General features: G+C 43.8%; 1 protein-coding gene across 1 annotated transcript in view; it reads left to right on the plus strand.

The window, feature by feature from the left end:
- The first annotated feature begins 1,787 nt into the window (after positions 1-1,787).
- LOC120840976 overlaps positions 1,788-26,189 on the plus strand; it is a 31,122-nt gene continuing 6,720 nt past the window's right edge. The window contains exons 1-2 of the mRNA XM_042294226.1: positions 1,788-3,761; positions 11,283-11,336. Of these exons, the coding sequence (XP_042150160.1) occupies positions 1,788-3,761; positions 11,283-11,336 (2,028 nt within the window). The remainder of the gene's footprint in view (positions 3,762-11,282; positions 11,337-26,189) is intronic.

The raw sequence follows: 26,189 nt of genomic DNA on the forward strand, positions 1-26,189 counted from the left end.
GCGGGAAATTTCTCGGAGAAAAACCTGGGCCACCTCCAACAGAGCCCGGAATTACCTCGGCAGCGACCCCTGGTAAAAGCAACTGGCTCCGGCGAGAACCCATCATCAAGTTTCAACAGACACTGGTGACCCCAACGCGGGAGGTCATCAACCTGAACGGGGACGTGAGAGTTCAAGACATTTCTAACTGTACATGTGTAAATACTTAGGCAATAGGCATTTTTTCTATTTACGTATGTCGCTGTGTTATATAAATTGATTTATACCGTCCGACCGTGCACTCTCCTATCTTACTCGGACGGTTGACCTGAACCACGACAATATTGGCGAGCCTGCCAGGATACAACCCCTGAGTGAGAGATGATTGTTTCACGTGTCAGCAGTTACCAGCCTGAGATTGTCAGAATGGATTTAGAAAAAATATTGACGATGAGTAGTTCTTTGGGGCTGACAAAAGAAGAAACAATGACTCTCTTTGAGGAGGAGAAGAAACGCGTTAGAGAGGAAAGGTTGCTAGCTAGAGAAGATGCCAAACTTGAAGATGAACGAGAACAAGCCAGGGCAGAACGAGAGCAAGCGAGGGCAGAACGAGAACAAGCGAAGGCAGAACGAGAACGAGCTTGTTTCGAGCGTGAGCGAGAGATGTAGAACTAAAGATTCGGCTAGCACAAGCCGAAACTTCAAATGATCGGCCAACGGACAACGAAGGAGGGGAGGTACCACCGCGAAGAAGTGCATGTTTGAAAAAACTAATGCCGCCTTTCGACGAGAAACGAGACGACCTCGATGCGTACTTGCACAGGTTTGAAAGAATCGCAGTAGGCCAAAACTGGGCAAAGGAGGAGTGGGCGACATCTTTGAGCCTTTGTCTAGTGGGAGAAGCACTGACAACGTTTGGTCGTATGCCAGCATCAGATTCGTTAGATTACGAAAAAGTGAAGATTGCGCTACTTCAAATATTTAGGCTTACCGCTGATGGCTTCAGGGAGAAATTCAGGAAAAGTAAACCCGAAGAAGCTGAAACTGGGTTACAATTTTGCTCGAGACTAAGCAATTATTTTGATAGGTGGCTCGAAATGTCTGAAACAGCGAAGACCTTCGACGGTGTAAGAGATAGAATAATAGGCGAGCAGTTCCTAGCTTGCTGTAACTCTAAGCTAGCCATTTTTTTAAAAGAACGCAAGGTTGATTCTACACAAGAAATGGCGAGATTAGCGGACCAGTACTTAGAAGCACAAGGGAAAGGGAATCTGGGAAAAACAAAGGAGGATGCTAATACAGGAGAGGACCCCGACTTCTGTAAAGGAAAATCCATGATCAGCGCTCGAACAGGAGGGGCAGTAAGAACAGCTCCCAAATGCTTCTTATGCAATAAGTTAGGGCATAAAGCTAGTGAGTGCAGAAGCGGGTATCGAAAAGCACAGGCGGGAATTCGTTGTTGGGAATGTGGAAAAACTGGACACAAGGCTGAGGAATGCAGAAACGTGCCGAGAAACAAAGTGGCATGTTTTTTAAACCAAGGGGAGGCATCATCGACCGAGCCCAAAGAGGGAAACCAGTACCAAGAGAGGACAAAAAACAAAGTGAAGGCGAGCACTGACGACCTTGATGCAAAGTATGGTTTGCATTTAATGATGCCAGTGGTGGAAGGTCGATTTCATGGCAATAAAATAGACGTGCTCAGGGACAGTGGTACAAACACGGTATTAATAAGAAAAAGTCTGGTGCACGACAATGAGCTTACCGGGGAGTCCACGGGGGTAATTCTAGTTGACAAGACTGTGAGGATGATGCCTGAAGCCATCATATACATCGAGACGCCCTATTACACAGGACAAGTAAATGCAAAATGTGTTGAGGATCCACTCTACGATTTAATATTAGGTAACATCTCGGGTGTGAGAAAAGTAGACTGTCCCGACCCAGAGTGGTTAACAGAAACTAACGAGATGCATGGTCGTGAAGACCACGTTGTGGGCAAGACAGAGAGCCGTCGTGAAAATGATAGCAGGTTTCCAGCCGTGAACAACTGCTCTGTGCCAGAGCCAAAAGGTGGGGAACACCTAGTTACCGAAATGGAGAAGATACCCAGCAAACCTGCGCAGATTGATACTAACATCTCGTTTGCAGTACGATCTAAGATGACTAACGAAACGGCAGAGAAACCGTTACCCCGACTAAAAACGCCGGTCATAAGGTTGTTAGAGGTCACGGCACAAGAAATAACCAGAGACCAAAAAGAGGATGATAGTCTCCAGCGATGTTACGGGAACCTCGATAGGAAAACACGGAAATGGAGATCGGGCGTAACGACGCACTACACTATGAAAGGGGATATGTTGTTTCGGAGATGCGAGTTTGATTCGGGCGACGTGATAGATCAACTCATCGTGCCAACAATGTATCGGGAGAACGTATTAGAGTTGGCACATGATTCCCTTATGTCGGGTCATCAAGGTGTGAAGAGCACAATTGCTCGAGTATCAAACGACTTCTTTTGGCCCGGGATGCAAAGCGATGTCAAACGCTATGTAAGATCTTGTGACGTGTGCGAACGTACAATTCCGAAAGGAGCTGTCAAAAGGGCACCAATGATACCCATGCCCATAATTGAGACACCTTTCCACAGGGTAGCTATTGACATTATCGGACCGATAACACCAACGTCATGTAAGGGCAACAGGTATATCCTTACGATGGTCGACATGGCCACCAGATACCCTGATGCGGTGGCGCTAAGAACGATTGACACGCCACATATAGCAGAGGCACTTGTAGAGATGTTCTCCAGGTACGGAATACCCAAAGAGATCTTGAGCGACCGAGGATCTAATTTCACTTCGGACCTCATGAAGGAAGTCAGTCGTCTACTATCATTTAGGCAGTTGTTGACAACGCCATATCATCCCATGTGCAACGGACTGGTGGAGCGATTTAATGGAACAATCAAACAGATGCTCAAGAGAATGTGTCAGGAGCGGCCCACCGACTGGGATCGGTATATTCCAGCCCTGCTCTTTGCTTACAGAGGGGTACCCCAGGCCACGTTGGGATTCGCACCCTTTGAGATGTTATACGGGCGGAATGTAAGAGGCCCCTTGACTATACTGAAAGAGTTATGGTCAAATGAGACTTTGGACGAAGAGTTAAAAACATCGTATAAGTATGTGTTGGAACTGAAACACAAGCTAAAGAAGACGTGTGAAGTAGCACACGAGAGCGTTGGAGAAGCTCAAACAAAACAAAAAAAGTACTACGATCGCAAGAGCCAGACAAGAAGATTCGAACCAGGAGACTTAGTGCTCATTCTGCTGCCAAGCGATCGCAACAAGTTGACCATGCAATGGAAGGGCCCATATCAAGTTACCCGGCGGAAAGGAGAGGCGAACTACGAATTGCTCGTTGGTGGAAAAAGGAAAACGTTCCACGTGAACTTGTTGCAAAAATACGAAGATCGCGCATCCAAGAATAAAAGTTGCGCTGTGATAGTTGATACATACACGTCGGACGATCTAGGAGAAATCAGGACACCAAGTCTAAGCGAGCAACATGGAGCACAGAGCGTGCTTATTAACCCTAAACTAAGTCCACTACAAAAACAGAACCTGCGTGACGCGATAACACAATATCAAGACATATTCTCCGACCTACCTGGACGAACGGACGCGCTGCAATGTACGTTACGACTAACCACTGAAAAACCTGTGTGCGTCAGACAGTATCCTCTGCCGTTTGCAATTCAAGACCAAGTGGAAAAAGAAGTGCAGGAAATGCTAAAATTAGGCATCATTGAGCGATCAACTTCGGCATACAATTCCCCAATCGTAATGGTGAAGAAGCCCGATGGATCCAATAGGCTATGTGTCGATTTCCGAAGCCTAAATACGGTATTGATTAACGACGCCGAACCAATACCGAGGGCAGACATGGTATTCACCAAAGTGGGTCAGAAGAAGTATTTTTCAAAAATAGACTTAGCGAAAGGTTATTGGCAGATACCTCTGGAAGAATCGGCAAAAGAAAAGACTGCCTTTTCCACAACTTCCGGACTGTATCAATTCAAATTCATGCCTTTCGGGTTAAAGACGGCAGCTGCAGTGTTCACAAAGTTAATGAGACATGTGCTTGAAGGAGTCCCTAACGTATACCATTACATTGATGACATATTAGTAGCCACGGATTCATGGGAAGAGCACTGGCAAACGCTAAAGGGAATATTTGCACGCCTCAGAAGAAACCAGCTCACGGCAAAACCAAACAAGTGCGAGCTCGGTTTTGATTCCATAACATTCCTAGGCCATAAGCTAGGTATGGGACAAATTGCTCCAAAACCAGAGATACTGGAAAAGATACAGAAGGCACCGGTCCCAAAAACAAAGAAACAAGTAAGAGCCTTCCTAGGTCTCGCTGGATATTACAGGCAGTTCATACCAGGCTACTCGGAAATAGCGGCACCGCTGACCGAGCTCACAAAAAAGGGACGAAGTAACGTCGTCGCGTGGACGACAGAACACAATGCTAGTTTTGAAGAACTGAAGAAGAAGTTGGCAAAACCACCAGTTCTGTTGGCGCCGGATCTGTCAAAACAGTTCCTGTTGCGTACAGACGCATCTGACACGGCAGTAGGAGCAGTGCTCCTGCAGGAGCATGAAGGTATGCTCCATCCTGTGTCATATGCTAGTCGTAAGCTAAGTGCGAGCGAGAGAAACTTCGCAGCCATAGAACGGGAGTGCCTTGCGTTAGTGTGGGCAGTAGGTAAATACGCTGTGTATCTTTATGGGAAAGAGTTTGTGGTAGAAACTGATCACCAGCCCTTAGAATACCTGAACAAGGTGAAGTTAAACAACTCTAGGGTGATGAGATGGAGTCTGGCATTACAAGAGTTTGCATTCCACGTGAGATACATAAAAGGAAAAGATAATATCGGGGCGGATTATCTGAGCAGGGTATAGCTAGGCACATGTGAAGTTCATTTCGTCGACATATGTTGAGGGGTGCTCACCGAAATAAGGGGTAAACCAGGAGCAGGTAGACAGCAGCTACTGAAAATGGTTGAATTTTTTTTTTTCTGTGAAATAATAGGTTGAGGTTTTTGCTGCCTATGTGATTGTGGAGATCGTACTTTTGTTGCGCGGAAGGGAAGAAAAGTGGTGTTATTTTTTTGCGTGTATGCGAACTTGTGCACCGACAAAGTGAAAACAGGTAGAGAGCCGCGTAACCTGAAGGAATGAGAATTTAGATAAACTAAATACTGAAGAGGGGGGTTATTGTCACGTTACGCGGTGAAAAAAAAAGAAGAAGAGGAAAGAAGAGGTGCCAGGCTAGGCGGTGGAAAGTGAAGAAAAGAAAAGAAAAAAAAAGGAGAAGCTCGAGAGAGTGGGGCTCGAGCAAAGGGACAGATTCGACGGTGCCCCAAAAACGCTGCCTACCTCGGCCGCGAACCGCAGAGGCAGATGAATTCGACGGTGACCTGAGAAAGCTGCAGTCGTCGGCCGTGAACCGCAGACGCAGGCCGGCCCCACCCAAACTCGGGCCCGCAGCCCTCTACAGAGATCCAAACTATCAAGGCGACGAACCCTGATACCCAGGCGGGAAATTTCTCGGAGAAAAACCTGGGCCACCTCCAACAGAGCCCGGAATTACCTCGGCAGCGACCCCTGGTAAAAGCAACTGGCTCCGGCGAGAACCCATCATCAAGTTTCAACAGACACTGGTGACCCCAACGCGGGAGGTCATCAACCTGAACGGGGACGTGAGAGTTCAAGACATTTCTAACTGTACATGTGTAAATACTTAGGCAATAGGCATCTTTTCTATTTACGTATGTCGCTGTGTTATATAAATTGATTTATGCCGTCCGACCGTGCACTCTCCTATCTTACTCAGACGGTTGACCTGAACCACGACAATGATGCATAGGTAGCGAATTTGCAGAAAGGGGCCGTTTTATTCCTGTGAATTGTAAGCTAATTAATGGTATTCCAGCTCAAAGTTCCTTTTCACGTCACTAATACTCACCGCGTATAAAAAAAGAATTTTAATAATATAAAATACATGCCATAACTAACGCCCAAACGTTTGGTGCTGTGCGGCAAAGCCGCGATGACGAAGACGTCGGCTCGCTCCGAGTGAAGGTTTGTCGTAGCTTTTCCCGCTTGGAGGTCATATGTTACTCAATCTTTTGCCATCACAGGTTAGTTCAAGTCACTGCAAAGTGCCAAGGGGAGTTTAAAGAAAATAAAAGATGGAGTTTTTTAAATATCGATGCCCAATCTTGCCACATTTTGAGAAATCAGCCGAATTTCCAAGTTGATAACAAAAATATGTTTAAGGGTGGGCATATTATCTTTATATATTCGTAAAGAATATTTAAATACGCGCATTTTGATATGTTTTGTGAAGTATTATGAAAGATGGTTTATTTGCAAAAAAATTGTGAATATGTCTCTAAAACGCGTTTTTGTGCCATGTTTGACATTTTTGTTTGCATTGAAATATTTTATGGATATTTTTAATTTTTTATGTGCGTGTTGTATAACCTTTGTAAAACCTATTAAAAAAGTTATGGTGCCGTGAAAGGTTCGATAAGGAAATAACGACTGTGCAAAGTAGCATTGTGAAATCTTCTCAATTTCCACGCTTCAAGCTTCTCTATTTTATATCTCAGCGAAACAAATTGTTACGGCGTTCATATCTAGCTGAATGTTCCTCCCAAGAACATGGCTTTCATATATATTTTGAACAAAAATATCTAAATTATGACCCGGACCATCATTGCATGAACTGACGTGGAATCACCCAGCACCCTTTTCGGTAAAATTATGAGGTTGTATTCCAAGTTTTCAGGGTGTTAAAAGGGTGTAGCCGAGGGTTTAAGTCGCTACAACACCCCTTTTACACATTTAAAGGTGTAAAAACTTTTACTGTGTAGTACGGCCGAGCATCACAGGCGTCAATCACCACGATAGCGTCAATAGCGTCACGGCGTTGCCCACCACCCGCCAACAACCACGCTGTTAACAACAGAACCAGCGTTCTGCACATCTAGGTCGAGATGTTCATTTTCTTTTTCTTTTACCTGTGGTTCGATTTTGAACGTTTCCTTTCCGGTTTTAAACGAAGCTGTTATAGTTGGTTGCAGGCTAAGAAAAAACCGGAAATGCCTCTCAGAGGAAAATGTAATCCTACGCCGAGAAACGCCAGCCAATCGTTTTCATGACGTCACGATACCGTGTACCAATCGCGATCCTTTTGAAAAAAAAAAAAAAAAGAAGCTCAACATGGCTGCTGGCCTTAGCAACGCGACGCTAGTTTCTCGTGACAATTATTCTGCTTTTTTGCACCGTGTTTTACGTGCCCGAGGTTACGCCACGAAATCTTAATGGTATCGGCTTGCGTTTGCAGCAGTTTTTGCGCGACAACGTGAGAATCCAGCGACGCTATCGCCAACAAAAATTTCGAAGCAGGCGCGAGGCTTAGCACTGCTGAGAGGTATGTTAGACGGTATGTCAGACAGTATCTTGGACAGAAAATGAATTGGGAAGACGGTACATTGGACATGACTTTCTTTCTTTACTAAACAGCTATTTCGTTGACAAAAACGTATTCTAACTTATTTAAATGTCCTGAATGAATTAAATAAATATTGTAGTAGTTTAAGTCACGTTTCCTGGAGGAAGAAAAAGCAACGTTGCTAGCGAACTACTTTCTCGACGGCGGTGGCACTTCACATGGGCGCAATGCGCTTGTGGGTGGAGCTAAAAGATTGTTCTTAGGTTGCATCCGACTATAGCTTTCGTTGGCTCAGGAAATCAATATCCTAGCACCTATATAAAACATTACTGAGACTAGCTTAAGTTTAATCAATATATGAGAGACGTCTTGTTTAGGCTCTTCCAAAACACAAAGCCTGAAATATCCAATCTTATCCGATTCAAGCACAAGATGATCGGGAAGCGTGGCTAGCGTGGCGGTTTACTAAGCTGAGTGCATTGATACACCTATAGGTTTTTAAGGTAGAGAAGGGGGCTTATGGTCGGTGTACAAGTAAACACTGGCTGGGTAACGGAGGGCGCGTCATCCAGGAAAGGGGAGCATGTGCGCCCGATGCACCCGACTACAACTTCTTTTTCTTCGAGTGCAGTTGGGACGAAAAATCGCGGATGTGGTATTCGCGCTAAGAGTGCCGCGCAGCGACAGAGCGGTATTGTTAGCGCGAAGATGGCGTGGCCGCTGTTTTCGTATTTTTTTTTTTCATAGAACAACGACGGGCACAATATTTTCCCACTTCTTGTAATGTTCCAAATGAACATATCACACGACAGTGCTAGTTAAGACAATAGCCTTTCAAGTCTAACGAAAAAAAAACTGAATAAAACGGTGATCGTTTGCTTGCGCTAACAGTGTTCGCGCGATGCACGCACTAATATCCTGCCAACCACTCGCTCATGATGCTTCTCTCGCTGCCCGTCGTTATGCCGAAATTTCGTCAACGCGATGAAAGTTTAGATTATGGGTGTCCCTGCGGCGAAACTGAAAATCAGCACTTTTCGCCGAACACTTGCTGGCCGTGTTTATGTCCCCGGCGGTCAAGTTGAAAATCAGCACTTCTGGCCGAACACTTGCCGGCCATGTTTATGTCCACGGCGGCCAAGCTGAAAATCAGCACTTCTGGCCAAACACTCGCCGGCCGTGTTTATGCTTTCGGCGGCCAAGCTGAAAATCAGCACTGCTGGCCAAACACTTGCCGGCCGTGTTTATATCTCCGGCGGCCAAGCTGAAAATCAGCACTGCTGGCCAAACACTTGCCGGCCGTGTTTATATCTCCGGCGGCCAAGCTGAAAATCAGCACTTCTGGCCAAACACTTGCCGGCCGTGTTTATGTCCCCGGCGGCCGCGCTGAAAATCATCACTGCGGGCCAAACACTTGCCGGCCCTGTTTATGTCTCCGGCGGCCAAGCTGAAAATCCGCACTTCTGGTCAGGCGCTTGCCAGCAGTGTTTATGTCTCCGGCGGACAACCTAAAAACAACTAGTCTGTGGCCGGACTCTTGCCAGCCTTGTTTATGTTTCCGGTGGCCAAGCACTTAAAGTGGCCAAGCTGTCCAGACACTGGCCAACCGTCGGCCGATCGAAATTCCCTTTGTGGTGCTGCTTGGGCTTCCAGTAGTAGCAAGTTCAGATTAATATATAGCCCAAAAGAAGCAGAAAGTGGCGGTTGTGCCTTGCATGCACAAAACCGCACACAATCTCGAAGACATAGCAATCCGTGTAAATGCTCAGGTGCTTTTTTGTGCACCGGAAACACTTGCCAAGTTGTGCAAACTCACGGACCCTTACCGCAAACCACCGGTTGGCTGCGGAAAAAGGCATTACAGCCGTTTGTTGAATGTGCAGAAGGAGTTCTCTATCAGATCCCGCTGATATGCGGCAAAAAGTACGTGGGACAGGCGGGAAGATGTCTAAATGATAAATTGCGCGAACACAACCAAAAAATGAGCGGACAGCATGACGGTCATTTGTCAATGCACTGCCATGACTGTGGGTGCAAACCTGAATTTAATTTGTGCACTGTTATTAGAAAACATAGAGATAAAACGGCAAGTGAAATCATAGAGGCAAACCTGATAAAAATCTACGGGGATCAATGTGTCAGCATGACGTCGATCGATTTTGGCGAAAAAGAGGCAAAGTTCTTCCGAGCATTGGCGTGCCACGGGGTTGGTTGAATGGCGCGATGATTCAGAGTATTTATACCCTTGCTTTTCTGACAATTAAACAGTTGAACTAAGCGCGCTGTGTTGTTTCGTTCCTTCTCTCGTCCCTGTCTTGAAGCACTATTACGTTCTCAAAGTTTCAGCACCAACTCGTCCAAGAATCCGCATTGCTCAACTATATAAATTATTTTGTGAAAATATATAAAACTAAGGTGGTACCAGTCGATAGCACATCTTTAGGCCTAGAGGTATACAGTATTTAATACGCAAAATGTATGATGAATCCTAAGACACAACCCTCCAAACATGCAACCAAATGTCAAATATTTAATTTTTGGTATTATTTATTTCTGGCACAAAATATGACAAAGCAGTTTAATTTAAAGGAAGAAAACGGTGATGCGTCATACATTAAAAAACAATTACAGTGATTATTTTTCTTACCGATTTATAAGAACCGACATAACACGGCGCAGCAATCGTGCAGCTTAAACAGAGCTTTCACCTTGCTCCTTTTCAAGGTAGAATATAAATTAAAATCAAGAAGTTGTTTTGTCTAGTGAAGAATTGGGCCTAAATATACATTTTATTTGGCAAACAAACATACACACCCCGACACCCGTGCTAGATTTCAAACCAAACCACTGTTTAATTATTTTATATCGTGTGGTGGCATAACAATTCCAAAATTATTTTAGCCGCTAAAAACTGTCTAAGCTATTTTTTACATACCATTAACTATAATCCAAATATCACATCGATTAAGCGAACAGTCTCATTTTTGAAATTATACTGCTTGCTGACGCTTTACGGAGAATAAGATAATTGAGTATTCCATACAACTAGGACTGAGGGGGAAAGAGATGAAGGAAAAAAGAAAGCAGGAGAGATGTCCGCGGTCCAGGTTGAACAATTTAGTGCGAGAGATGATAAAAACTTAATAAATTATTTATACTTAATTTGATTTCTCAATTTCACAGACGCTAACATAATACGCCTATATCTGACCTAACCAAAGACGTGACAAGCTTTGCAGATTCTTTAAAAAAATATTTACAGTGTTCGACACACCTTGTCATGACCAATTATTGAGTGATAGTGGCTCAAATCCTATAAGCAGTTGGTTTATAAAATGTTCCGGTGGTTTCTGTACTGGTTTATTTCACTAATGTAAGAAAAATTTACTTTCGTTCAGCCACTTCTTAACTGTTTCCGCATTACAGACGGCTCCTACCTCTTACTATGTTTTATCCACATTGATCCGTTCACCTTTGATGATGACAGGATCTGATTAACGAATTACTGTATTTATTTTTTGTCTAGCTAAGCGATATCCATCGAATTCTTGCGAAAGGCGTGTCTGGAATATACTGTTCTAGGTATATAAGCCGTTTGAGAACCCTCTGCAGCACCCAACTCACGCCTAAGCAACAGGAAAAACACCAATAATCTTCTCAGAGGTATGAGAACGTTATCTTTTAAGAAAATTGATATATTTTGTCTGAAATATAGCAGCTGTGGAGCATTATAAGAGACCTCGGAATAACATATTTCTACTCTATTTCAGGTGTTTGTGTGCTGCCTCTTTGCCTACGTTGCTTGCGGAGTTGTTGTGGAACAGGTGAGAATGAACCTTTTGCAGAAGTCTTGGTTCTAAAGTAAACAGATCGGGATCCCTCTCTGATTTCCGTCTGGCTGAGCGGAGAGGGAAGATGATTTCTTTGTGTCAACCTCGGGGCCGAAGATAACTTTCGATGGAGACAAAAACGAACTTTGATGCAGCCGTATCTACGTCCCAACGTCTAAATTGGCAAACAGGATGTCCCGGATATTTTGGGTGTCGAAGGGGTGAGAAGCCTTGCGAGGGCGTTGTTTTCGAGCCACATAATAGGCATCTTTGAAATAGCGCACGCTAAAGCTTTGTGTAGGCACAAAATGGCGTCGTCGCCGCTGCGAATGCGCCGAACGCTAACCACGTTTGCTCTGTGCGTGTGCTATTTTAGCGGACGCTATTTTTCGGAAATTGCGTGCGTACGCAGAGCCTTTGCGCTCTTCCAAGGAGGATTCGAGATACGCGAGAAGTTGGATAAAGCCAAGGAGACAACAGTTAGAAAAAGGGCGGCTTCCAGGAACGCGGCTTCAGTATGCATAGGCTGCCGCCGCTTGGGCGGTCGTCGTGAGCGCAACGTCTGAGGCATCCTCTCGACTCCGATTTTCAAGACAAGACGACATTGCACTCCTACGGAAGGCGCACTTCATAAACGGTTTGAGAGACACAGCAGGGTTGGCAACGATCGCCGGCAACTTGAGGCTTGCGACCCGCTAACACTTTCGGTGAAAGTAATGTGTGCGAAGGTTAGTACACGAGACCTCTTTTCCTGAGACGACGCAAGCAGGCACGACCCGTCGACCGCTCGCGTTTCAATCTCACATTCAAACAAATCTGAAATATTATTCTGGACCAAAAAAAAACACTTGTTTTTTTTCGGGCTCGAGTATTTCGCGCGTGAAATTAAAATTGTTACTGTATCCTTGTGACGTTGCAAGCGTGAGATGCTTGGGCTTTTGCGTCGGCGCGGAAAAGTCCTATTATAAAACTCCCTTGCCTATAGCGTGCGCTAACGCAAGCAAGAAATTAAGCTCTACCGTCCGATAAAATTGCGTACGTTATTCTAAAACTCCCCAATCTGGAACCCAGTCACGTGTCTTGGAGGCACCATATATATGGAAAATGTTGTATTGCGATAGTGACTCCGTAATGCATGTTTGAAAATAAATTGCCTAAAATCCACCAGCGAAGCAACACAAAAGATAAATGACAAAGTTTGTGTTTCATATATTTTGTTTGTGAATATAATAATTACAATTTGGTATGCGCATTCCAATTGGTTTATTCTAAATTTATAACTGAACCTTGTTTTGACATAACACGCCAAAGGGTGAACATTTAGGTTCTATGGTGAGTCAATTATAGCGATGGAGCAAAGCAATGACAGCCCTTCTACGTTCAGTGCACGCCGACCGTGCGTTGTCGCATGACTGGCTCGGACGTTGTGATAAGTTCACTAGGGTTGCAGCCTTTACCGCTTACCAATATATAATAAAATGGGTATAGATAACAGTCTGGCTTATAAATGTTTGCGCGAAAACGTTTCGTTCATGGCAGTTTTATAACGAAATATTAAGTAAAACACCATGGGTTATTCAATATATAACCTTTAATTATACCGTAACTCACGATTTCTTGTCCTGGAGGACAAAAACATGTCGAGTATGTCAAGGTGAACTATAAAAGTAATATATATCTTGTGAATGTGTATTCTGTTTCAAATCATATCTATACAAATTTGTTGTACTTTAGGGAAGGGATAGCCTGTAATATTATCTTATTTTTTTTCTTAATACGAAGTTATTTTGTGAGAAACGTAGTTACACTACTGTAATTGAACGACTAATCATCTATCTTGTTTGTAGGCATTACACTCACAAAACGTCAAGACCGAAGACAGACAATGCCCCCCCCCAAAAAAAAAAAAAAAACAAAAAAAACAGTTGCATTAATTTTTGAACATTCATTCTTGATACTTCTAAAGCTAATGTCAACTGCGCGGTATTTCCTCATTTATAACATGATCAACAATGTATAACCTCTTGCACCGCTTAGCTCTAAAAAAAGAAAACTAATAATAATAATACCTTTATTTTTTCCAACAAAAACAATGTTGAAAAGGTGACTTGGGAAAAAAGCTGTAAAAACAGCTTGAGGAGCCCCAAACCACCTACACCAGCAGTCGCGATGCAGGCACTAAAGATTTATACAAAATTGAAACATGACATGTGTACTACATGTTTGAACAACTTAACAAAGAAAGAACTGACGCTAAACAGGATAAGTAGCATATTGATACAGTTTACACAATAGTGAATACACACACAGAACGTTAAACACCACTGAAATAAACGCGAAAGAAACTATCGATTCAAAAGATTTTAACGCTTATCACGGACAATTTGGCTCGAAATAAACATTTGAAATAAACATTTCTCGTAAGATGCTCACCGATATATTGCTAAGCTCAATGCCTTGCCTACTAAGCTGGTTAAGGGTAGAGGACAAAGTATATTTTAAACTTTGGTGGCCGTAGTTTGTTCTAAAAAAGGGTACTTCCCAAGGTTCTTTAATTCGTGTTGGGTACCTATAAATTTTATCTGTTAGCTTCGCTAAGTTTTTAAGGTGACATTGGGATAAATTTGTTTCTATTTTATATCTTGCACATAAACGATATTTATATAAATCAAAAATTTTCATCACACCAATCTTACAAAAAAGATCATCGGTTGGATGTTCTAGTGGCGCATTAGAGATACTTCTTAATTTCTTTTTTTGTAGCATAAAGATTTTGTGGAGGTTGGTATAGGTAGTAGTGCCCCATATGAGTTGACCATAATTTACATGTGAATAAAATAATGAATTATATAATATTAACTTTGTTCTAAGTGGTAGGATGTGTTTATGGCGGTATAGAATACCGACGATGCTAGATAACTTTGATACGATATGATTAATATGGTCGTCCCATAACAAGTTTTCTTGAAAAATAACGCCCAAAGTTTTAAACGCGGGAACAATTTCTATTTGAGAAGAATTTATAAAAATATCCTTGGTAACATTAATATGTTTATTCTTAGGTCGGAATATAACTGCCTTTGTCTTACCGGCGTTTATTTTTAATGCATTATGTCTACTCCATCTATTAAGCTTTTCTAGTGTTTCGTTCGCGTTATCAATGAGCTCCGACACATCATTACCATCAAACAATAGGCTTGCATCATCTGCATAAATAAAAAATTGAGTTGAGTGACTAATATTTACGATATCATTTATATATACATTGAATAAGAATGGGCCGAGAATGCTTCCCTGCGGAACCCCCGATTCAATCGGTTTTATTTCAGATGAGTGCCCGTTTATATGAACATACTGTCTGCGGGAAGATAAATATGAACGTAGAAGTTTTGATACATGAGCACGGAATCCATAAATATCTAATTTCTTTAGTAGCAAACTACGATCTAGATAGTCGAACGCTTTAGTGAAATCTACAAATAAGCCGAGAGTGAGTTTCTTTTGTTCAAAATTTCCAAGTATATGTTCTTTTTGCGCAAGGAGAGCAAGTTCTGTTGATCGATGCTTTCGAAAACAAAACTGCGACGAGCTAATCAAGTCATGATTATCAGCAAATGTTGTCATTCGAAGCAGTATAACCTTTTCCAAACCCTTAGAGAAAACAGGAAGGATTGAAACAGGTCGATAATTGCCCAGTTCGTTTTTATTTCCTTTTTTATATAACACTGTTACCTTCGCTAGTTGCATTTGACAAGGAAACACACCGTTTATGAAACAGAGATTGAATATGTGTGCTAAGGGAAGAGAAATAAGATCAATTACGTATTTAACTGGTTTTATCTGCAATCCATCGGAGTCGCAACTTTGGCTATTTTTTAGTACATTAAAGACAGATATTACCTCTGAAGCCGTAACAGGCATAAGAAACATAGATTCATTATTTCGAGCATTAATATATTTGCAAGCATCTGACTCTGGACGTTCTTTAACTAGATTTACATAATAGTCATTAAACGCATTTGACAATGCTTGTCCTGACAGCTCTTGATCATTGTGGCTGATCTTTAAAACTTGCTTCGTGGCGCACGAACGACCCAACACAGAGTTTAGTTTTTCCACATAACGTCGACTCTGTTATTACAAGAAAGAAAAAAGTCTGGAAGAACTTAAGAGATAGAAAGTTACTTAAACATATATGTTCATATCTTAGGCTTTTTCTTTATCTGTCATGATTCTGACAGTTTCACGCAACATATTTATTGGTACTAGGGTAGAAAGAAGAAAGGGTCCTAAAACAAATTTCGTTTTTTTTTCTCGCCTAGCACGCTCCCCGGCCCTACCTCTTTGGCTACGACAACACCGATGAGTTCGGTGCCCGCATGACCCGATAGGAGACTGGCGATGCGTTCAACAACAAGGTCGGATCTTACAGCTACGTCGATGCTCTCGGCATCACACGTACTGTGAAGTACGTCGCCGACGACGCCGGCTTCCGCGCCACCGTTGAGACGAGCGAGCCAGGCACCAAGACCTCGGCACCAGCCGACGCTCCATTCTTCTCCACCTCCGTCGAGGGCCCACACCCAGTCGTCAACGCTCTTCATTCAACTCCAGAGGTTGTCAGTGGCGTTCACGCTGCTTCAGTGGCTGTTCGTGCCATCCACGCCGCCGCAGTGGTGCAGACTCCAATATCGTACGCCATTGCCAAGTCCTTGTAACATGATAATAAATAAGTTATTGCTGTAATTGAGTTATAAGAAAATCGATTTTTAGGCATTCGCATTGAAGCTGTCTGGAAAGTTTAGGAACCTTCCAAACAGGTTTACGAACCGTTAAAAGCAAATCAACCAGAAATGCATAAAATATATGGAAAGGAACTCCTCCCCTCCCCCTTCCGATGGCACGAAAGGCAACCCAGAAAATTTCACGCCTACTGTACTCTTGCTTTAACAAAGGTGATGGGTCTGCTCGAATTCTCTCCGTGGAAGTATAGACCTTTCCAAAAAGAGCGCTCTGGCCGCCGCCATTTTGCGAATCGAGCGACCCCTTTCAGCCAGAAATTTCTGGCACCCGCCTGAGCTGTGGAAACCCGGTCAGCGTGACTCCCCACCTGCATTTTGCATTCGGAGTTCGCCGGCTTTTCTTGGAAGTTTTTACTTTATTCGCCTGCTTAGGATGCTTACCCTTTCTATGTTATCTTCCACTGTGAGAACCAGAAAATACCAGGGCTCGTAGGCTGCTCGGTTTTCGCAGGAAACGAACGAAGAGAGCGAACGTCAAGCAGCCCGTGACGCAGGCAGTTCGACGTTCTTGGAGGATTATTTCCGTTGAGATAATCTCCAAAAAGCCTTCCCGGCTGTGTTCCGGGCCTTCGCGAAAAATAGCTGATAGGGTCGGGTCCGGGGTGTGGGGACAGAATAGACACGTTCGTTCATTTGCTTTGAAGCTGTGCAGAAATGCTGCTCTCTTCTACATGTTCCCCAAAACACGCCGGATTCCGTCCGATTGTCGTGAAGTGACTATCGTCGACACTGTATATTTGATATGCTGTGTTATTTGAGACCTCTCTCAAATCCTGTTCGGATAACGCGGCACCGAGGGGTACGTACAATATATTTTTTGTTCGATTGATGAGACTCATTGAATTTTATGTTCTGGGCGGGGAATATCCATGCAGTACCGATATCCTGTGTGGTCAAATATTTTGACCTTTATAGATTGACACGGCTGAGTTTACGGTGCCGTAAAACAATGACCATAAAATGAAACAAACATTCCTGTTGCATTTGTTCTGTCGCGCACGGACTCACCAAAACAGCTTTCATTTCTTTGTTTTTGTTCCCAAAAATAGAGCACTGCTTTCTTAAAGACGTCTATAAATTATGCTCGCCACAGAACACAAGATAAAAAAGAAAACGCGGCAATTCAGCCTCCACCAGCGTCCGGAATTGCGCCAACGCAGGCTGCCACAGCCTACTGACGAGAAACTCCACAGCTCAGCGCAGTCGGGCAACACTGACGTACACTCTCAAAACCAGGGACACGCGCTATAAATCGTTTCGTTCGAGACTGCCGCTGGAAAGGTCTATACAAGCACTTGCGAACGTTGAAGCTTGAAGTTTCAACATAGTTTTGACCCCTCCCTGGCGAATCGCGGTATGGTGATAGTGGTTGAAGACATTGCGATCTGACTGCGGCCCTGCAACTTACAGTCGCAGAAAAATATGCCTATAGACGCTTTTAGAGCGGAGCTCTTAGGCGCCCGGTTCCGGCTTGAGCGGTGTCGCCGTCGGCGCAACCGCTGCGACGTTTCGGCCTGGGGACGTTCCGGCACCGTGCCGAAACGCCCGCGCGGGGTCACGTGCAGTTCCCACACCTCAGAACCCTTTTAGGGGGGTCATGTTACGTGACTACCCTGAGGTCACGTGACCCCGGTCATGTCAAGTGACTCCCTGAGGTCACGCGGACGGCGACGGCGACGCCGACGCCACTTGGAGGGAGGAGTAGCAGGCAGGGTGAGGAGGTGAGGAGGAGGGAGGAAGGATATACCTTCCCCTCAGTACCCTTCCCCTCCTCCTCCTCAAGAGCTGCGCTCTATTTCGGCATTACAGGGAGTTGTAAACGACTTTCATTTTTTGTGTAGTCTACTTTAGCCGCCACCTGTCGACCAGCCTTCCGAGTCACTTTTGGTCACCTTCAATTATGATCGAGGCTGCTATTTAAACCTGTTGGCGGGTCTAGCGTATGGCGTGTGACCGCATTACGACATATAGATCGCGTCTATGGTTCAAAGCGCTCTCAGTGTTAGCTTTCAAAGCTGCAGTGGTGACACTAAGATCTGAAACCACGCTGTGCGTACAAATCATGCCGCACTCGCGCCATGGACTGTCCTTATGTTTAGTGCCAATCTCAGTGCACCGATTTCCAAATGGCAAGAAGACAAATCACGGCTTAGACCAGTGGTCCTCAGCCATCGATATTTCGCGAACCCCTTGTGGATCTGCAAAGGTGGTGGAGGACCCGGTTCGTGGTGAAGGGAGGGAAAGGTACTGGTGAATTATTATAATGATTTAAGAAATAGACATAAGTAAGGGCTAGTGTGAAGTAGACTTCTTTTATTGACATACACACGAGAAGACTTGCCCGAAAACTCAGACATTTCTTCTCGACCTGAAAAAAGACAACTTTTATCGCCGGGCTTGAATGATGAAACAGGGCTTCCCGGACCCCTAGAATGCTTTCGCGGACCCTCATTTGAGAACCACTTGCGTAGACAATGATCGCATCGGTACTTGGATGGCTGTATTACCAAGCCATTGCTACGCTACACTAAAAAATAGGCGGTGATTCGCCTATTTTTTATAAGCGCAAGAAATTCTTTGCGCACGCAGATGTTACACAAGTTTAAAAACCCATGCACTTATTCTAACGCAGTAATAGTATTCACGATAGGTTAAGCGTGCAAGCAAGAGGTGCTAATTAAATACCTCAGATTTATATGCATAGTTCCAGCGCATAAAATTTTGCTTCCCCGCGCGATGTCTTGATTACCATGTAGTTTACACAAATCTCATGTCTGTGCTGTTTCCGCCAGCTTGCTTACCATCTTACATCCTGCTACATTTCAACCAGAACTGAAAAATTCGTGCCAATATTGCGCCTGAAATTTATTTATTTTTATAAATATAGAGACCGATGTATCAGTTGTCATTACACGGCCGGATACTTAGCGTAAGCTGACATGTAACAAAACTATTAAAATCACGTATTTGTACATTAAATAAAAAAATGAAATAATTTTGTCATGGGCTCAACAGAAAAGGCTGTTTACTTACAAAAGAAAAAAAACAAAAAAACTAGAATTTATTTATCGCAGTAGGACCTTCTGTTACCAAGATAACGGCACTCATACCAGGTGGCTGTAAACAGTCAATGCATCAAAGCACGAAGCATGATTTCTGGAGCTGAGTGTATATCACAACATATATATCTGAAAACGAAACGTGACGGAACAATAACTCGCACGCAAAAAATACAAATCTAATAGCATTAAGCATTAAAATAATGAGTTTATTTCGGTAATACAAGTAATTGGGAAATGGGAACAAACTTTATTTCAACTGTACTTGAACATTTAATACAGCTGATTATAATAAAATTTTCGAAATCTATAATATATCAAATGTTTTTTTTTTTTTTTTCTACACAGAAGAATATATTTGGAAGTGCACATATAGTTTTTATTTAGTTTCTGAAAACGACAGGAAACCGGAACAAGAAGAGATGAAACACCAAAAACGTAAAAGTAAACATCTCCACGTGTGTGAATGATGTTGATTGGAGCGAAGCTCTGGTGGTGCTGATGATACTGATTCAATTCTTCATATGTAGTGCTGATGGTGCTGATTTCTTTTTATTTCTCATAGGTAGTGCTGAGTTCCGGGTTGCATTTCGACTTCATTATTACTGCTTTATGGTCGGTGAAAGGCAGAGCCAGTGGTTCTTCAAGCGGATCAGCTTGGAACCGCTAGAAGCCGTTGGAACGCATCTCCACCGCTTAAGTCGACGGTCCATGTCAGAAACAGAATGTAAAAAAAAAAATTGGCTTGCTCTTTATGTTTATACAGCCTTGATGGAGATGCGCCTCAACGGGTAATCGGTCTCTTAGCTGTAGATGAGAAATTTGGCCAGTGCGGTACAACTGCTAACCTGGGGTTTTTAACGTGCATCACGCAGTAGTGGTCACACGAACGCGTGCCGGTACGAAACTCATCCAGATCGAAACGGGCGGGGGCGGCGCGGATCGAACCCAGGAGGTTCCCAGCGAAAGCTTTTCGCTCCACGCTCCGAGCTGAGACGCGTTAGCCCACTCGGCCACTTCCTCCCTTAAACAGAATGTGTGGTATGGAACGTGGCCGCAGCACCCTCTGGACTATAAACTCTTGACCGCAGCGCCCTCTCGACTATAAACGTTGAGCCAATGCATGAAACGTTTAACGCGATTATATACGCATTTGACCGCAGCGCCCTCTCCTGTATAGAGATTGAGCGGATACATGCAATGTTTCATTCATGACAACCCCAGCTCTTGAGTTACTACCACATCTCTTTTCAATCATGAATTCACCCGGCTTTTGGAACATTTTTGCATTTACCACATCTCCGAGCCCCCTACTCGTCCCGCAGTCGTGGCCGGGCGGTTAAGGCGATGGAGTAGAAATCCATTGGGTTCTCCCACACAGGTTTGATTTCTGTTTACTGCGCAAATATTTTTTTCTTTTTATGTGAGCACGGACGCCGGCCGGCCGGCCGGACGGACGGAGAGACAAGGCTAGACCCTAAGGAGCTTCGCCCCTAAAACGCTTTCATCAAAGATGTACCTATCATTAAGAACGGCATAGCCTCGCCGGGTTATAGGGCGCGAGTATTCCCATGCGCTACGGGCGGCCCAGATAAACTGAGATAGTGTTGACGTGTCAAGCGGCAAAGCAGCCTCTTCACCTTCTTCCACAAACGCCTCAATTTGTCGATATATTTTTTTTTCTTTTACGAAAGACTGCGTTCCAAGACACCACAACGCAGCTGGACAGAGAGGCGAAATCAACCTGGGAGCTGGTCAGCTCCCGCTTTTGAAACGCATTTTCGGAACGCTTTTTTTATTCCGAACGTTGAGGAACTACAGTGAGAAAACATTTTATGCTTTAAAAAGCGAGGTAGCAACTGAAACCAGAAACCACGTGCATAAACGACAGCTTTTTTTATCTTTAAGTCAAGGTACAGCTTCTGCAAAGACAGTGTTGCCAGCTAATTTTAACGTATATATGTTCACACTTCCTCGGTCTATGTTAAGTCCAGGCACGAATGCCACAGTTGAATTGGACCCCGGAATAAGTTTTGATTATAGATACGTTGAAATTTATTGTGCAGGTGCATGCAGCCTTCTTTAATTTGTATACTGAACTGGACTGGATTGGTTTCATGAGGCCGCGGAGCGTTTCCCGCCCTGCTGTTTCGCTTCAAGAAAGCTTTGGTTGGGATTAGTTGGTACATGTCGATTGAACGGTTAGAAGACGCGTACTGAAACGGGATTAAAAAGACACACGTACGACACATGGCGCTTCTCCGTGTCGTATGTGTGCCTTTTTTCATCCCGTTTTAATTCACGCGTTTTAACCTTTTAATCCCTTTCGCTTCCTTCGGTGCTTGCTACGTCCAGTTTCGATCTAACGTAAGAGGAAAACTCTCTTCTCCCCCGCTTCCAATGACGCGCCGCTGTCGACGCACACTGATCTTACGATGGCACCGGGACGTAGGCGCGTGGTTTAGTTTCCCAGTATGCTAAACGTACACGACCACGTAAAACCTAGGAGCACCGACGAGGCCGTTTGCTTGAAACCAACGACACACGAGGAAAACATGGCCTCTTCGAAGACAGCAGTTATCGGACCATGGGCGGTGATCGAGACAAGCTGTCGTGGCTGCATCTGAAACCGCTCACGCATGGGAGAATAGACTGGCCCTCCGAAGACAACGAAACCATGCACTAATTGCTATATTAAAGAGGTCAAATATTTATGCCAAAATCGCTGCTTCCGCTAAACCGTTTCTCGAAAAATGTGTTAACGCATTTCGTTGAGAACCAGTTTAGCCACAGCAGCGAGTTCGTCATAATTTTATAACCTATGTGAAAGCTGATTTGTTTTAATGCTGACGAGAAACATTTTTCTATCATATATTCCATTGATAAAGTAAATAATAATGTGGCACAACACATATTTGTACTTCCCTGTAACAAAACATCGCAGTCCATTCACCTTGAATATCAAGGTTTGTGAAAAGAACACACACGAAACATTCGTGGCACATTCATTTTAGTTAAGGAGTTTGAGAATAGCATAGGTAATTTTCTTCAGTTAGGAGACATGCCATTTTTTCAATAATGTCTAGTGTTCAAGGTGAATTTGGTGTTTTAGTTTCGAAAGACGTCCGAAAACAAAGACAAAGACGTTACTTCAGTCGCCAGTTATGCTGATACTGGGAACGTCGCCTTAACTCCGCAATTTTTATGATTTGCTGAGTCGCACGAATTATGGACGCTTGATACTTGCACTACGACAGCTGCCACCCACGGCACTGCGAAAATAGCATACCTTATAGTCAGGCTCATAGGTTTAAAGGTATATGTTCCCGCAACGATGATTTTAAAACAAAAACCGATGAATTACGCCAAGTCCTAAAAGAACAGAAGTACCCGGAAAACATTATAGACGATGCGATCAATAAGGCACAGGTCCTTAATCGTGGCCTCTTGTTGAGTGAGCGGAGCCCTCAGCCAGAGGAGCGTCGGGCAAACCTCGTACTAACTTTCAACAATAAGACTCCGAATGTCGCACCCATATTAAGAAAACATTTTAACATTTTACAACAAAATGGACGCCTCGAAAGGATTATTCCTTCCATTCCCCGAGTAGTCTACAGACGCTCACGCAATCTTAGGGACGCCATAGTTAGGTCTAAGACAACCTACACTGAAAGCACTGGCAGTCGCCCTTGTGGAAGAACAAATTGCGAGGTCTGTCAACACGTGACACCTAAAACCACGGTAGAGAGTACGAATTCCAATTTCACCTACATAATCCACGGAAACTTAAACTGCGGCACAAGTAATGTCATATAGCTCCTCACATGTGGCAGCTGCGGTAAGCAGTGCGTGGGCTAAACCAGCACACCTTTCGGATTGAGGTTTAACAATCACAGGGCGCATGTAAATTCATTTCCCAAACTCCCCCTTTCAAAACATATGGCGCTACCCAAACACACGTTTGACAAACTGGACGTTACATTTTTACAATCCAATTTCAAAAGCAACCGTGATTGCGAGCAGAGAGAATCGTATCTTATTTACAAATTTAATTCAATCCGGGCCGGTATTAATGAAGATCCAGGTATAATGTCATCTATGCATGCAATCTACCTTGGTCCCCCTGTAGCGGAGTGGCTGTAGCTAATTCAATCCCACTCGTTCAACCCTTTAATTTTTCCGTGTACCTTTCTGTATAACCTGTCGATGAGTCAACGGGTCATGACCTTCAACAGGCATCTTCCACCTGTTGCTCCTTGTTGAATGTTCTGGGACTGTGGTGAACACTGTTATATTTACGACTTTTTTTTTTTGCAGGAGATTTGTTTTTTTATGCGCTTTGGCCGAGCGTTTGCTTGATTTACTGTGTGCGCTTTTTCAGTCTTTTTTTTTAATGCAGGGGATTTGTCTATGCGCGTTGGCGTTAATTTACTATGTGTGCTTATTTCACCTTTTCCTTCTCTATGCAGGGGCTTTTTTTATGAGTTTTGTCATTATTTACTGCGTGCGCTTATCCCAATCCTCTGTCCTTTTTTTTTTTTTTTTACTCTGCTTTGTTTAGCTTTGCGTCCTTCTGCGGCGTGCGTTGCTGGCCATCTGGGCCGATCCAGCTATGTGAACGTTACTGCGCCCTCCGCACGTGACGTTCCTGGGGTCACGAATTCTGACGTGGCCTTTGGTCGGCTCCGATGCCTGGCGAAGTCTGCTGCGGCCGTGCGTGGAGCAGGGTAGGGGGGGGGGGGGGGGGGGGGGGGGGAGTACAGCAGCGTTTTTTTAGTTGGGCTCTTTTGGGCATTTTTACAGGTGATCTGATAGGTGATGTGGCCCGGGTGTGGAAACCGAAAGCAACTCTGTAACCGACTCTGGCAGCCAGTCTTGAGGAAGGCCTGTTTCAGGCCGAAATGTAGAATCACTAAATGCTTTAAAACTCCAACAACATTTCGAAGCGCGACTTCATTACTATATATATATATATATATATATAGAGAGAGAGAGAGAGAGAGAGAGAGAACGTAGTGCAGGATGACGAAAAGTATGTACGGCAGAAAAACACACTTGAGAAAAACACACTTGAGACGGTTGTTGGAGTTTTTAAAACATATTCGTAAAGTTCGTCGACGTTTCGGCATGACAAAGATCTTTTTCAAGACTGGTTACATTTGACGAAATATTGACACGACTTGGCTACATCACGTGGCTCATGACGTCAAGGGATACGCTAATTCAAAACACCTGGCTCCTTCAAGAGCCCCATGATAGACTCAACACAGTTATCGCTACAAAAGCCGATTATTTCCGGCATAGCCCGACGGATAAGTCACCAACGTAAACCTGGCCAGAAAAAAAATATGGTTTAACACTCGGAAATTTGACTGAACGAAAACAGAGAGGCAGCCACAAAGCTGCAGACGCCAATTGCGCAACAAAAGTCAAGGTCAATAAAAACCAATACAAAAAACAGCACTTGGGAAAACACATTACTTGCTGTTTTTTCTGTTAAAAATATTAGGACGACCCCTATATAGAATACATGGTGGATGACCTAAAGCCTGTGGAATTTGTACGCTTACGCAAATACAGGATGATTGTGTATATTCACCGCATGAATGGAAGACATAATGCCGGGATGTTTATTGATCCCGGCTTCGATCTTGTGAATAAGGTACAATTCTTTTTGTTCCCGATCTCGGTTGCTTTTGAAAGCAGACTGAAAAAATTCAACTAGCTCCGAGTTATATTTTTTAAATTTATTTATAAAACTCTAAAAAATTATCAAGTGAAATCAGGAGTCCCACAGGGGTAGGTGTTAGGACCTTCATCCTTTTTTTTAATTATGTAAACGCCATTCATGAGTCCGTCACTTCATGCATGAGAGTGTTCGCAGATGATTACATACTACGTAGAGAACTAATATGGAATTGAGACAGCATCATCATTCGGAGAGATTAAAATAAGAAGGATATACGGTACAGAAGAATGCGAATAATATTTAATCAAGATAAGACCCTGCGCATGTCTTTCTCTAGAAAAGAATCAACCTCTAGTTTTTTTTAATGAACAAAACTGGTTTATAAACGATTTCTGAATATGTTTATTTAGATGTTAACCTCATCCTAATTGTGTTGGGACAGGCATGTAGACCTTAATGTAGCAGTTGGTCTCAAATCTTTGGGTTTCTTGCGTGGAAGCATTCATAACTTTCCACAAATGACGCTGAAACTGTTACATAAAAAAGCGCCACCTATAGACCGTTCCATTAGGGTCATAGCAGAGAGGGTAATGGAGAGAAAAAATTCCCTCTCCCTCTCACCCCGAGTGTCGTCTGCTCTCCCGAGTGGGCAGTACCTGGCATCCGGTTGGCGTGCGAACTCTGTATAAAATCGCGTCATTTTGGAAATTTCAAGCGCAGATGCGCAGATTTTGGTATGCCAGTTATCGTGTAATACTATGCTAGATAAAACAAGTCTAACAGGGTTCAATTGCGCTGTTACCCGCGTGCAAATAAAAAAAAAATAGGGAAAACTGTGTCAGATTGGCTGGCCTCTCCGGCGAAAAGTAAATCCGGTTGCTGCACCTTTTTTACTATACAAAGTTCGTACTGGTGTAGGCCTTTAGCGACCATGAGTGGATGACTGAAATAATAAATAAAAACGTGCTCTCCTGCCGCTATACACGCAGTAGTTGAGGGTAGTACTGCCGGCTGACTCAACTGCTATTTGAGTAACGGAAAAAAGATATGTCAGTTGATCATTTACCGAAGTAGAACAACAGAGAGCTCTAGGCTGATCTTGGAGTAGCCATAACTATTCCAAGAACGCGAACCACTTCACAACGGCAGCCACGAGCGAGAGTTCGATGTTCCGTACAGCCCGCCGATACAGCCCAAAGATGGAGAATGGCAACCTCCCGGTTTGTCGTCTGCTAGCGGAGTCGGGCGCGTGCCCTCCCTCTCATTTTACCCCGCCGAACCCGCTGAATTTCCCCGA

The sequence above is a fragment of the Ixodes scapularis genome, unplaced genomic scaffold, assembly GCF_016920785.2.
Source record: "Ixodes scapularis isolate PalLabHiFi unplaced genomic scaffold, ASM1692078v2 PGA_scaffold5__190_contigs__length_132052651, whole genome shotgun sequence".
Lineage (NCBI taxonomy): Eukaryota > Metazoa > Arthropoda > Arachnida > Ixodida > Ixodidae > Ixodes > Ixodes scapularis.